We start from the raw sequence: 14,157 nt of genomic DNA, 5'->3' as shown, positions 1-14,157 counted from the left end.
AATGATACACTTGAAGCTTCGTTAGTATCTTCCTGAGAATCACCGGATAAGAACATTGACGGAAAAGAATGAAGAGACTTCCCATCAATAAAATGATACTTGATTAAGAAATATGAGTCCTTGAAGAAATGGGTGGGAGGGTGGGAAAACAAAGGCAACTTGGGACGGATGAAACAAACAACATTGGGAAAACTGAGAGGTGATCTTGCGAATGTGAAATGATCGGATCCACTTGAAGAGAAGCACGCCGGTTGGAAAAGAGTTGACATGACAACCTCAGAGATCAAGAAGGATTAGCACTCCCATAGAAATATGAGAACACCGTTTAGGGAAGGTATGGATCAACACTTGACAATGAAGCAACTCGAATACCATAATTCAAAACAAAACAAAGGATTTGGCTTGCAGAATAAGCCGGAAACAAACATATGATAGATCCCATATCGTATCATGTGTGTGTTGGAAAGATATCCTACGAGGTACTTGAATTCCCACTTATAAACTCCCGAAACTTTCTGGTTATGCAATCTGGTGTTGGGGATACAGGGGACACAATATATCTCACCCAAACTAACAATACCTAGATCCACCTGTATCCATCCTTCAACACATAACCAAGAAACCTTCGGAAATCATTTACCTCAACCTTCGAAAAGCATCCGTTATACGAGTTATGGCAATACTCCCGAACTCCCGCCCCAGTACTGGGTGGCGTCGAGGTGATCTCACCAACAACTGCATAAAAGAGATTTTTGATGTCGGCGAAACTCAGGTATTCCAGAACTGCAACGATAAAATTGTGACGACAACACCTCGGAGCTCAACTCCCCGGGACACTGCCACAACCCCTAAATGTCAGGAGGCACCAAGAACAATGTTCTCGTCACAAAACCATCGAAACGATTCCAAGATACCCACGTGATGCTAAATTTTTTTAGTGAAATTTGAGGAGAGAAAAGTCAAAACTTCTACGTCAGGAGGCCTCACCAGAGCGACGAAGGGACTGAGGAGTAAAAAGAATCCTACTCTCCGATATATATAATCCTAAGACTCAAAACATTTTTGTTCTAGACTCAACAACGACAGTGATTCGATCAAGCAGGGGGCTCCTGAGTCGGGGATGGCTCTGATACCAACTTGTAACGCCCATGATGCGCCTATATCTCTCACGTGTCGAGGCACGACTTAGAGGCATAACCGCATTGTAGGTTTTGTCGCAAGAAGGGTCATCTTCACACAATCCCATGTAATGAACAAGAATGGGATAAAGAGTTGGCTTACAATCGCCACTTCACACAATACATAAATAAATTCATACATCATTCAAGATACACACATAGACCGACTACGGTCAAATCCAGATAAAAAGAAGATAACCCCAAATGCTAGATCCCGATCGTCCCAACTCGGCTCCACTACTGATCATCAGGAAACGAAACATAGTAACGACCAAGGTCCTCGCCGAACTCCCACTTGAGTTCGGTTGCATCACCTGCACTGGTATCGTCGGCACCTGCAACTGTTTTGGAAGTATCTGTGAGTCACGAGGACTCAGCAATCTCACACCCGCGAGATCAAGACTATTTAAGCTTATGGGTAGGAGAAGGTAGTGAGGTGGAGCTGCAGCAAGCACTAAGCATATATGGTGGCTAACATACCCAAATAAGAGCGAGAAGAGGAGCAACGGAACGGTCGTCAACTAGTAATGATCAAGAAGTGATCCTCAACTCCTACTTACTTCAAACATAACCCAAAAGCCGTGTTCCCTTCCCGGACTCCGCCGAGAAGAGACCATCACGGCTACACACGCGGTTGATGTATTTTAAACAAGTCAAGTGTCAAGTTCTCTACAACCGGACATTAACAAATTCCCATCTGCCACATAACCGCGGGCATGGCTTTCGAAAGATAATACCCTGCAGGGGTGTCCCAACTTAGCCCATTATAAGCTCTCACGGTCAACGAAGGATATTCCTTCTCCCGGGAAGACCCGATCAGTCTCGGAATCCCGGTTACAAGACATTTCGACGATGGTAAAACAAAACCAGCAAAGCCACCCGATGTGTCGACAATCCCGACAGGAGTCGCATGTATCTCGTTCTCAGGACACACCGGATAAGCGACGCGTACAGGTACCGACGTAACCCAAGTTGCCAAGGGATGGTCCCGCACGGTGCTCTAGTTTGGACCAACACTTAGACAAGCACTGGCCCGGGGGGGTAAAATAAAGATGACCCTCGGGATGCGCGACTCCCAAGGGAAAAAGGCTAGGTGAGGCAAATGTAAAACCAAGGTTGGGCCTTGCTGGAAGAGTTTTATTCAAAGCGAACTGTCAAGGGGGTCCCATAAATCACCCAACCGCGTAAGGGACGCAAAATCAAGGAACATAACACCGGTATGACGGAAACTAGGGGGGCAAGAGTGGAACAAAACACCAGGCATAAGGCCGAGCCTTCCACCCTTTACCAAGTATATAGATGCATTAATTAAATAAGATATATTGTGATAACCCAACATATCCATGTTCCAACATGGAACAAACTCCATCTTCACCTGCAACTATCAACGCTATAAGAGGGGCTGAGCAAAAGCGGTAACATAGCCAAACAATGGTTTGCTAGGAAAGGATGGTTAGAGGCTTGACATGGCAATATGGGAGGCATGATATAGCAAGTGGTAGGTAGCGCAGCATAGCAATAGAGCGAACAACTAGCAAGCAAAGATAGAAGTGATTTCGAGGGTATGGCCATCTTGCCTGAGATCCCGCAAGGAAGAAGAACGAGTCCATGAAGAAGACAAACGGACGAAGTCGAACAAATCCTCACAACTCCGAAACGAAACCGAAGCTAACCCGAGAAGCAAACCGGAAAGAAGCAAACAACATGGTAAACACACAAGCATAAGCATGACATGATGCACAAACAAGTATGATGCATGTCCGGTTTAAATGAGGCATGGCATGGCAAAATACAACAAACAATACAACAAATTAAGTGGAGCTCAATATGCAACGAGTTGCATATTGACGAAACACCACATTCAAGTTATTTAGTTTGCTCTTGTTTATGAACAAGACAAGATTAAATGTTGATTAACATGGCAACAGGTGAAGCATAATTAAACTGACTATTTAGGCAAGTTTAAATGAGGCCGGAAATAACAAACAACAATTCCGGAAAATCCCCATATGCATATCTAGCAATTTAATGGAAACAACAAATATAAACATTTTAAATGTTGTTATCATGATGCGGATGACATTTACAAGTTTTATGCAATTTTATGAAAATGTTGACATGAGCAAGACACGAGGCATTTGTCACCGTGGCGGAAAGAAAGGGTGTCACGGCGACGAATCCGAAAATGATGCCACGGCAACATATCGGTTCCAGTAGCTCATGGAGATACCGGTTCAAAAGGAAGTGTGCGGATGTGCGGAACATGCTAGAGATGGTGGGGTGCTCCCGACTACCGGGTTCCCACGGGTCAGTGGCATGGAAACGAGTGACAAACCGGACACGGTGCAAACAGTGCATCTCATACAACACATGCATTCGGTCCACGGCGGTCGTCTCGTCATTATACCTTTGAAGCGTGCGTTTTCGGGGCGGAACGAGTTCGATGCGGTGTAGAAGGAAGTAGACGTTCTTGCGACGGTAGTGGAAGTAGTTGTACACGGCGACGGTAGAGGTACTCGTTGGTAGTCGTACACATTCGGAGAGGAACTTGGCTCGCCCAAAATGAGCAAGGCAAAAGCCCTCCTTTGGCGGTGCTCGAACTTGACGAAATCCACGAACGGGTCTTGGCGTATCCTGGTCTTGGAGAGGTCTCCGAAAAGAACTTGGCGATCCGGGTCCTCTCAACGTAGTTGTACAGTGCGGTGACCTTGGGTCCACGGCAACAGGAGGTCGACGGTGAGGTGGATGTGCTGCTGGCATGCGGCAGAGGCAGCGAGACCAGGGAGGCGCAACAGCGAAGCAGGGCTCGCGAGCAGAGGAGGAAGTCACGGCGCCGGTGCAAGGGACCTGGCGAGCTGGTCAACACGGAGCGGGCGAGGAGGTAGGGGCTCGGCGACTCGCGCGATGCAGGGGAGCTTGGCGCGACTCCGACGAGGGGCCGGCGGCGCGGATCTGGCGGCGGAGGCGACGAACGGGCGGCGGCCATGACAGGGCTTGAGCTCCTGGTTTCCTGCTGCTGGTAGGGACGGCGAGGGGTGGTGAGGGAGCGGCTTGGGGCGGCGACGATGGGTGCAGGCACGACGCTGAAGGAGGAAGGCCATGGTAGAGGAGGAGCGGCGCGGAGCAGAGGCGAGCTGGAGCAGCGGCGAAGCTGGAAGGGCGAGGAGAGGTGGTCGCGACAGGTTCAGGGCAGAGGCGAGGCGAGGACGACGACGAACTGGAGAAGGAGCTGCAGCGCCGGCGAGCGTCGAGGGCCACGGGCGCAGGGAACAGGGGCGCCATGGGGATCGGGCGCGTGCGCTCCTCTCCTGTGCGATGCGTGTGTGTGGCGGCGGTGTGGGAGGACGAGAGGGAGAGATCGAGAGGAGGGGTCTAGGCTAGGGTTAAGAGTTGGAGCGCGGCTGGGCCTAGGGATCGTTGGGCCAGGGAGGCCAGCCCAGCGGAGAGGGAAACGACCAGAGACCTGGTCGCCTGGTGAAAAGAAAAGAAAAAAAGGTTTTCTCATTGGAAAAGAAAAGAGGGGCCAAAGGATTTATTTGGAGGTCTAAATAAATCCCAATTTAAGTGAAATTTGGCAAGTGACCTCACTAGAATATATCAAGGCTCGACAGGAAGAATTGGAGTCAAAAGGGGAATAGAGCAAGGATGTGAATATTCGGAAACAAAAGGAACTTTAAAATGCAAGTGGGTTGTGGTTAATTCCAAATTAATGGAATAATTATTTTATAGCTCCCTAATAATATTGGGAGGATATATGTTATAAAGAGAAATCACCATGTGCATTTCCCTCGATTTAAATAGATCAAAAGATCTATGCAATTTATTTAGTTGAGTTTAAAAAAAATTAAATGACATGCTGGCATGATGACATGATGCAATGCAAAAATAAATAAATAACAGAGCTGACACGCAAAACATGGAAGGCATCTGGAGCGCCGGTCTTGGGGCATCACAATAAATTTGTACCAAGTTCTCATAAAGAGTGAATGACCGAATCCAATGACCAAATTTTCTGGCTCCGCCCCTGAATGCAAGGAATGACATTAGCAATTTAGCACTGTAGCCTTCCTATCATCGTTCAATCTGACTCTTCGGAGGCACTTTCGGCCTTGATGGGTGAAAGTCTTACCCGTTCGGCATATGGACATTTAGTTGCCGAGATTCCTCATCTTATGGGTGAAAGAGAGTTTATTCCTTCGAAAATTAAGCGAGAATAGAATAGGATAGCAGATCGTTTGGTGGTGTATAGTCGTACAGGAGTACTACTGTTGTATGGCTTGGGCAAGGCCCTCCGTGTGTCGAGGAGCTTTTACCACTCGATTGTAACCCTATGAATATGAAATAAAACTCTTTTACCATCACAAAAAAACACAAAAAAATAACAGTGGAACCTGAGGGTAAACTAGATCACACAGGGCAATTTTTACGTGTTTTTCTCTCTCTTGGATCGCACTGGCAATTGCTCTAATTGCCATGCAATTTCAACTAAAGTTGTCAGGACAACTTTACATGATTTGCCATGATCAAAAGTGAAAATTATCATGTAGCGCAAAAAATATGCAAGCGATTTAAAACGAAATTGTAATCTGCATGATCTGGATCCAATGGATGTGAGGACGTTTCCTGAGGCCTCCTAAAGAGAGAGAACGTTCCTGAGTTATCATTTGAAAAAGAAAGGAAAAAGTCCAAAATAAACCCTGAACTCGTAGGCGCTAGCTAAATCGAACCCCCAACTCACAATCCCCGAAATTGGCACTCTGAACTCACTAATCCTGGTCTAAATCGAACCCTGAGAGCGTTTTAGTGGGAAAAACGCTGACGTGGCAATAGTCAACCAGGATTGACCTGACTTGTGGGCAAGCCAGTGGTTTACCCTTGACTTAAGTGGTGCGCTCGATTGGGGAATTTGGGGAGGGAGAAGCTAGGGTTAGCGGCGGCAGGGGCGACGGGGCGCAGAGCGGCAGCGCCGCGATGTCGTGGACTTCCGGGGCTTCTTCCGCCCCCGGCTTCCGTCGCGCCAGTGGAAGGAGGGACACGGATTCGAGGTCTCCGGTCGCTTACAGGGAGAATCCAATGGCTTACGAGCCGCCGAAGTTGTGCCACTGCAGACAGCCGCGGAAGGCGCCGAGATGGATCTCATCGAGCCGTCAAAATCCCGACAGGAGGTACTACGCGCGCGTAGATGCAATGGTGAGCCCCAATTTGAGTGCTCATATCCTTTTTCTTCTGCTCATTTTTTGGTTTTGTCTGAAATTGATTGATTTCTTGTTCTTGCCTCATTTTTGTTGAATAGCATGGTGGATGTGGCTATGTGGAATGGCATGATGATCATGTGCCCCAGTATTTTAGTGACTTGATTGGAGATCTGAGAGATGAGGTGTGGAGGCTGAAGGGTCAAAGATGTGTGGTTCAAACTGAAGATGAGTGCCCAAATGTGCCTATGCCTGGACATGAAGCATTAAGGGTTATGGCTCTTGAGCTTGAGTTAAAGGAGAGGAATGCAGAACTGGAAGCAATGAAGGGGAAATATATGAATATGGTGATGGTTTTCATTGTCTTTGTGGTAGGTGTAGTTGTTGGGAAAATGCTAGTGTACTGAATGTCAGTTTGGCAAGTGAAGTTAGTATGCACTGTAGTCATTTTGAAGTTAGTATGCAATGGATTGTAATGGAGTTTGTGATCTGGGTTGTTATGTATGAACATGTGTTCTGGCAGTCAATGAAAATCAAGCTATATAATTCTGTCAATTTGACTGGTATATTTTCTGCCATTTGGAATGTATGCAATTTCTGTCAATTGGAACTGAAATTTTGCTGGCATTGTAAATAGATAACTAAATGAAATAGATAGCATCATAGGTACATAGTAGCTGACATCAAGAATTAAAGCAAATATCTCTGGCTTCATAAGTAGATAGCATGTGCAACATCAAATCCATGTTTTCAAAGGTTACAAAAGTTGGTGCACTTTCAGGTTTGCAACAATACACTGGATTATAACAAAAGATTCCAACAGCCTTAATGTTTGCAACACTAGAAAGTAGGCAAGATTACACATTGCCACTAGCAGTAAAGTACTTAAAGCTTGGTATTGAAGATGCAGGGGCTCTCTTCCTCTTCTTTGTGGAACCACCATGTGTCCCAGTAGATGGCCCAGCTTGTGAACTTGTAGATGACTTTCTTGGAGGCTTAAATGTGGATGTTCTTGCTAGGCCGGTAGCTACTGCACTTGATCTTGCTTGGGCACCAGCTGCACTACCTCTTGCTGTTGCAAATGATGTAGCTTGGGGGGTAGGAGGTGCACTTGATCTTGCTTGGGCACCAGCTGCACTTGCACTTGCTGTTGCAGTTGCTCCATGATGTGCACTTGCTCCAGGATGCTACAAGTCAATAGAAATCAGTAGAAATCATCTTAAATTGCATGAACTGAATTAAATTCAGTAGAAATCATCTTAAATTGCAAGAACTGAATTAAAATCAATAGAAATCATCTTAAATTGCAAGAACTTAATTAAAATCAAAAGAAATCATCTTAAATTGGAAGAACTGAATTTATGTCAATACAAATCATCTTAAATTGCAATAACTGAATTTATATCAGTACAAATCATGCTAAGTTGCATGAACTGAATTAAAATCCCTAGAAATCATGTTACATTGCATCTTAAAACCCTACAAATCATGTTGAATTACCTCTGATGCCTTGCTTTTTTTGGTAGTCCTCACAAGACGTGCATTCCTCTTCTTGCCTCTCTCTGGGTTTTTCTTGCAACCTCCCTTGTTGTGGCAGGAGTATTGCAGAGTGAGCAAGTAATTACAGTGCCATGCTTGCTCATTTTGTTGGTAGGCTTAGGTTTCTCAGTCTCTTCTCTCCTCCTGTCATTCTTCTTTGGCCTGCCTGGCATTCTTACATTGACATAGTCTGGAGCTTCAGGCCTAGGCTTCTCAGAAATTGGCCACATTTCTTCACCTTCTACTGGCTCTAACAATGCTCATATATTTTGTTGAAGGTATCAACAAAGTAACAAGGAGCAATATAATCTTCCACTTTCTTTCCACACTTGTAGATAGCAGTGATTGCATGAGAGCATGGGAGACCATATAACTGAAAATAACCACATGAGCAAGTCCTATTGTCAAGGCTGACTGTGTACTGCCTTTTTCTTCCAGTTAATAATTTCACTTCAAAGCCATCTTTGCCATTCCAGAGCACCTCCATGGACTGTGTCCTTGCTATGCTGCTCTTCAACTTCTTAAATATGCTTGGACATATTTTCCCATGAAACCTTGCTCCTTTCTCCCTTTGTTCCTGAATTCTAGCTAAAATTTTCTTTCTGATCTTCTCTTGCATTGAGATTAAGGGATAGAACCTTGCTTCAATGATGGCATGATTGAAAGATTCACACAAGTTGTTGTCAACTGACTCACAGAAAGAACCAACTGCAAAAAATGCTCTTGCCCAGTGTCCTGGCTCTGTGTTCATGATATCCTTTGCACCCTCTCGTGTTTCTTGTGCTAGCTTTGCTTTGTAGTAGTTGAAATCTTGTCTGTTAGATGCTTTGGCCACTGCCCAGAATTTTTTCTACCATTCATGTGCCCTATGCTTCTTCCTCATTGGCATAGATATGTCTAGCACACTGCCTGTGCTCTGCATTTGGCAGATAATCCCTCATGGCATTAATCAAACCCTTTTGCTGATCAGAAATGAAGACCCAGCTAGCTCCATTATTGTTAATGTCTAGATCCTTGATAAGCAAGGCAACAAACCACTTCCAGCTCTCTTTTGTTTCCTGCTCAACAACTGCCCAAGCCACTGGATACATTTGGTTATTGGCATCTCTCGCAATGGCACACGACAGCTCTCCCTTCACCGCTCCTTTGAAAAAACAACCATCTAAACCTATTACTTTCCTGCAGCCAGCCTTGAATCCCAATTTCAAAGCATTGAAGCACACATAAAAGCTTTGAAAAACATTTTGCACTTTGTTGGTAGGATCCAAACACACTGCAACTGTGCTGCCAGGATTACTTCTAAGTAACTCCAGCTGGTGATCAAATACCCTTGTGTACTCATTTTTCATGCCTACCTTTAACTTGTCCATCACAATCTTCTTTGCATGCTTGCACTTAGAAGTGGATACATCTGCAAACATGTCCTGAAGCACTGTTGCCTTCATGCTCTCAATCTTCCACATTGGATTTGCTACAATAAAATGCTCATACCTCTGGGCAATTACTTTTGCAGTCACTAATTTGTTTTCTCTATTCTGTGCACAATGGTGCTCATCATTGAAGGTAATGATCTGGAACCTGCTGGTTCTTGAGGTTTTGGCAGCATAAAGCAGCCAAGGGCAACCAGGCCATCCACACTTGGCCCTAACTCTATCTGACTCAGACTTAAGAAATTGAATGCTTCTTTTGGTTACAATGCCATATCTCTTTAGTGCTTTCACCAACTGGTTCTTGCTTCTGAACACCATTGTCAAGCTGAAGTGTGGAATCTCTGTGTCATTATGGTATCTAGGAAGCTGACTCTTCCTCCTCACCACTTGTCCATCAGAATCTTCATCATATGAGTAATCCTCATCAGATGAATCATAGCCCCAATCTTTCTCTTCTGCTTCTAGTTGTTCCTCCATATTTGCAATGAGCTCAACTGGAACTGGGGCTGTGGAATCTCTCTGAATCCAACTCTTGGTGTCTCTCATCTTCTTCTTAAATTTTCTAGCATGCCTTCTTAGCTCCACAACTTCTGAATCTTCCCCACTGTCCTCACTGTGTGGCTGATATTCAGGGTCTGAATCAGACTCACTAACTGAATCTGCAGCAGCTGGTGCTTCACTTGAACCATTTCCTACTGCAGCAGTTGTTGCTTGACTTGGATTAAACACCTGGGAAACTAGAAGCTGGGAGGCTGCTACCACTTCCTCTACTGACACTTGCTCTGCTTCCACTTGCCTTCTTCTTCCATGAACTTGCTTAACTGGACTGCAAAGTACTTGAGTGATCACACCAGTATCATCAGGAACCATAACATGATGCACAAGTTCCACCTCATCATCTGAACCTTCACCTGGCTCTGTAGTGATGACAATGTCAGGTTCATCATCATCATCAATTACATCCATTATCTCATCATTTTCAAAATCACTCCCACTGCTGCTATGCTCACTGTCCTCTTCTCCATGGTACTCAACATATATGTCAGCTACTCCTCCCACATCAGTGTACTCTCCCATCTGGACACATTTACTGTCATCATTCAGAAACATCAAGCCCTCTGCCATTGATTTCCCAGGTATCTGAAAATAAAATTTCATTGATTCTTTCAACTGCATATGATCTTTCAGAAACCCTTTCACCTCCTGCAGTGACAACTTATCCCTCTCAATCTCTGACATCTCATCATCCCCCCAACATATTGCAAATTTGGACCAATACTGATGAACTCGCCACCAAAATGGAATCTCATGTTCAGTATCTCCGTCGGATCCATGATGAAACTGAAATAAACAGAACATAAGTCACTTGCCCGCACTACTACGAACCCCAACTCACAATTCGAATGCAAAAAACATAACCTACTCACATAAAAATCCTTACTTTCCCTCGACAAAATCCTGCAAATCCCGCACCTAAAACCCTAACCCTAATGTTGTGCGCAAAGGTAAAAAAAAACGGTGCCCAGAGGAGGAGAACGTCGCGCACATACCTTAGCCCGTCGCTCGCCGTCGCGCGCCGGCTAGATCGTCGCCGCCGCCGTCGATCACCCACCTGCCGCCATTGCCGTCGCGGGAGCAGAGAAGAATACAGGGGGACGCCTCCTCGACTGCTTCGTTCGATGGGCTCTCGAAGTGGGCCGGGCCACCTTTGTACGCACTGAACCGGCCATCTCTCTCAGTTTCCACCAAAAAAAAAGAGCAATCCCGGCTGCGACTAGCCACGTCAGCAATCCCTGTTTGGGAAGGGCTCTCAGGGTTTGATTTAGACCAGGATTAATGAGTTCAGAGTGCCAATTTCGGGGATTGTGAGTTGGGGGTTCGATTTAGCTAGCGCCTACGAGTTCAGGGTTTATTTTGAACTTTTTCCAAAAAGAAATAGGCCACGTCTCGCTTCTGCCTCGTATTTCGATGACGTGGCACGGTATTCTTGCTAGCTCCGCGTGAAGGCACGTACCCACCCATGTCAGGCGGATGGCCGGTCGCCACGGTCGTCCATGTCACGCGGACGGTCGGTCGCCACGGTCGTTTTGCGATTGGCCCCTCAGTTCCCCAAACGCTCTCCGCATCTTTCTTTTGATTGATCCCCACATTCCCAACCAGCAAAAGCAACTCGATCTGCAAGACAGCAGCATCTGAGGAAGCAAAGCATCCGATCCAACCTCCTCCCGGCGCCCCATGGATGAGTAAGTCTTCTGTACCTCGCGCACTCTCAGATTGACCTCCTCGAATCCGAACAAGATGTTCTTGCATTGGTTGCACCGACCAAGAACTTCATTTTTTGGAAGGGAAGCGCCTGAAGATGCTGTTTTCCTTTTGCTTCTGATTGCCCCAGATCTGACGAGCGCGGCAACGGCGGCGGCGGCGGCCACCACCACGGCTACGAGTGGAAGCTCCCGGCGGCGCTGTCGGCGAACACGACGAGCGTGCACGTGACGGCGCTGGACGGGGTGGTCAACGTGAACTCGCTCTTCACGGTGGCCGTCTTCGTGGGCCTCTCCCTCGCGACCCCCGGCGAGCTCCGCAGCCTCGCCGGCGACTCGTCCTGCGACGCCGGGCCCGACGTGGCGCGGTCCCTGCTCGTCCTCGAGGTGGTCGCCTTCTCCTCCTTCCTCTTCTCCAGCCTCGTGGCGCAGGGCCTCAAGCTCGCGATCAACCTCATCAACTCCAAGGATCCCGACGACACGCACGCCCACATCGACGCCCGCCTGCTCCGGCTGGGGATGCTGGCCTCCGCCGTGGGCTCCGTCGTCGGCTGCGTCTTCTTGATGGCCTCCATGGTGATGGTCGTGCAGATCCGGCTCGGCACCCTGGGATGCGCCAGCAACCGGGCCGCTGCCAAGGCCGCCGCGGGGCTCGTCGGGCTCGTCTCCACCGCCCTCGTCGTGTACATCAGCACCGTCTTCTACACTTTCACTCACTGATTGACAGATTGCTGCTGCTGATACATCAGGTTCCATGGATCTTGCTTGCCAGTTGCCACTGTCTCGTTTTTTTTAGTAGCTTTTAACGGGGTGATGAGATGTTTTAGCAAATATTTCTGCTGTCTATGTAAAATATATTGTTGCATCCGCGAGCTAATTAGAACTTGATCAAACCATGAGAATTCCCGTTGATGAATAGTTTTGACATCTCAATAGTTTTAGTGGGCTGTGAGCGATAAATCGCGAGTGGACATGCCACCACGCGCGTCCGGAATCCACACCGCACGCTGCCGCACGATGCGTGCAGCTTTAATACCCTCTGGCCGTATAAGGAATTCACCTCGTCGTATAGCATTCGGTATAGCGTGTATATTTGCACCTGACACATGCAGTGCATGGCCCGTGAGGCAGCGCATGCATTAATCCCACACCCAACATCCCAATGGCAATAATTCAACGATCTAGCAGCCCACATGCGGGCAACATATCTGGTGATACCGCAACTCAAGTGATACAATGCTCCGATGGATCATGGGCCTTTGGATTATGTTGGAAGGGACACGATGAAGGCACACGTGATGAGCAGCCTCTCCACCGCAAAATATACAAAAACACTCTGATTCATGTTATTAATTAAGCATCACGCCCTTTTCCTACTAGTACTATACTAGTTTATGAGCCTTGGTTTCACTTACGGGCAGAAAAAAAGGCTTGCTATTGTGCAATCTCCATATAAAATTATGCCATCTCCGTATTTTGCTTTTATACTGCTAAAAGTTCAACAAAATAAATCTAGTAATTTTTTGGTTACTTTGTCTGTCAAACACTAATAGTAGTCTGGTATGTCTAGTCCGTAAATTTGCATATAATGTCAATTATGATAATCCACAAAGAGTACTATTATAAATGAATATTTTCCGTTGTTGGTCCTCACATATTCCATGTGCCGTTCTAGCTTGTACAATCTCAAATCAGTTGGACAACTAACCTAGTACATGCTATATTTGCTTTCACGGAAGCTAACTGAGTTTTTTGTAGAGAATGTACAAGCAAGCATTTCCAGCTATCTTGAAGAGGAACTGAATCTAATTGAGTGAATGTTGTGGTTAATTAAAATGCACAACTTTTTTTTCTAAGTTAACACCTACAGTTTTAGAATGTGTATATGTTTTTTACCAGTAGAGCGTGTCGTACTTTTTTTTCTTGTGATAACAAGGTTACATGCATCATTTCACGCATGCTTCTGCTAAATAAACAATGGGCAAAATTGAGGAAATCCAGAAATCATCATCTTCCCATTCCCTTGGTCTTAATTAAGTATAGAATCCCGGGTGTTTCTGGTATATTCTGCGGTGGAGGAGCTGGTCATCACCCTTGCATTCATCATGTCCCTTAGAATATGATCTAGCGGTTCAGGATTCATTTGAGCATTGTAGCACCTGAGACCCGTATTACTAGATATGTCCTCCCCACATGCGATGCACATATTAAAGACACAACAGAGGAGTGAATACGCTCAGCTGCCCCTGCAAAACGTAAATGCACCCAACAATCCATTGATGATCCATCAACGCAACGGCCTCCTAGCTGCGTGTCTCCCGCAACAAAGAAATTTGGAGAGATGCTTACGGGCGTGCCGCAGCTAGAAGACGACGACGACATCGCTGGATTTTTCCTACTTGCTAAACGCGAGAGAAGCGTGCAGTGGGTATGTTGTGCAACCAATGCGCTCTCCGTCTGTGCAGAACCCATCTCCACACCTTGCTCTGTTCGTCCACGGTCGACGGAAAGACGAGATGCGCACTGTGAGAACCGAACTTGGCAACAACTCAGTTAT

General features: G+C 46.4%; 1 protein-coding gene across 1 annotated transcript; it reads left to right on the top strand.

The window, feature by feature from the left end:
• Positions 1 to 11,372: 11,372 nt before the first annotated feature.
• LOC109744055 (uncharacterized) lies at positions 11,373 to 12,493 on the top strand. The gene is made up of 2 exons (XM_020303148.4): positions 11,373 to 11,582; positions 11,732 to 12,493. Exons 1-2 carry the CDS (start codon positions 11,575 to 11,577, stop codon positions 12,318 to 12,320), a joined length of 597 nt encoding a protein of 198 aa, XP_020158737.1. The 5' UTR covers positions 11,373 to 11,574; the 3' UTR covers positions 12,321 to 12,493.
• Positions 12,494 to 14,157: the final 1,664 nt, after the last annotated feature.

This window comes from Aegilops tauschii, chromosome 7 (assembly GCF_002575655.3).
Source record: "Aegilops tauschii subsp. strangulata cultivar AL8/78 chromosome 7, Aet v6.0, whole genome shotgun sequence".
NCBI classification, from domain to species: Eukaryota; Viridiplantae; Streptophyta; class Magnoliopsida; order Poales; family Poaceae; genus Aegilops; species Aegilops tauschii.
The sequence above is the reverse complement of the archived record's forward strand: the minus strand, read 5'-3'. Positions and strand labels throughout refer to the sequence as shown.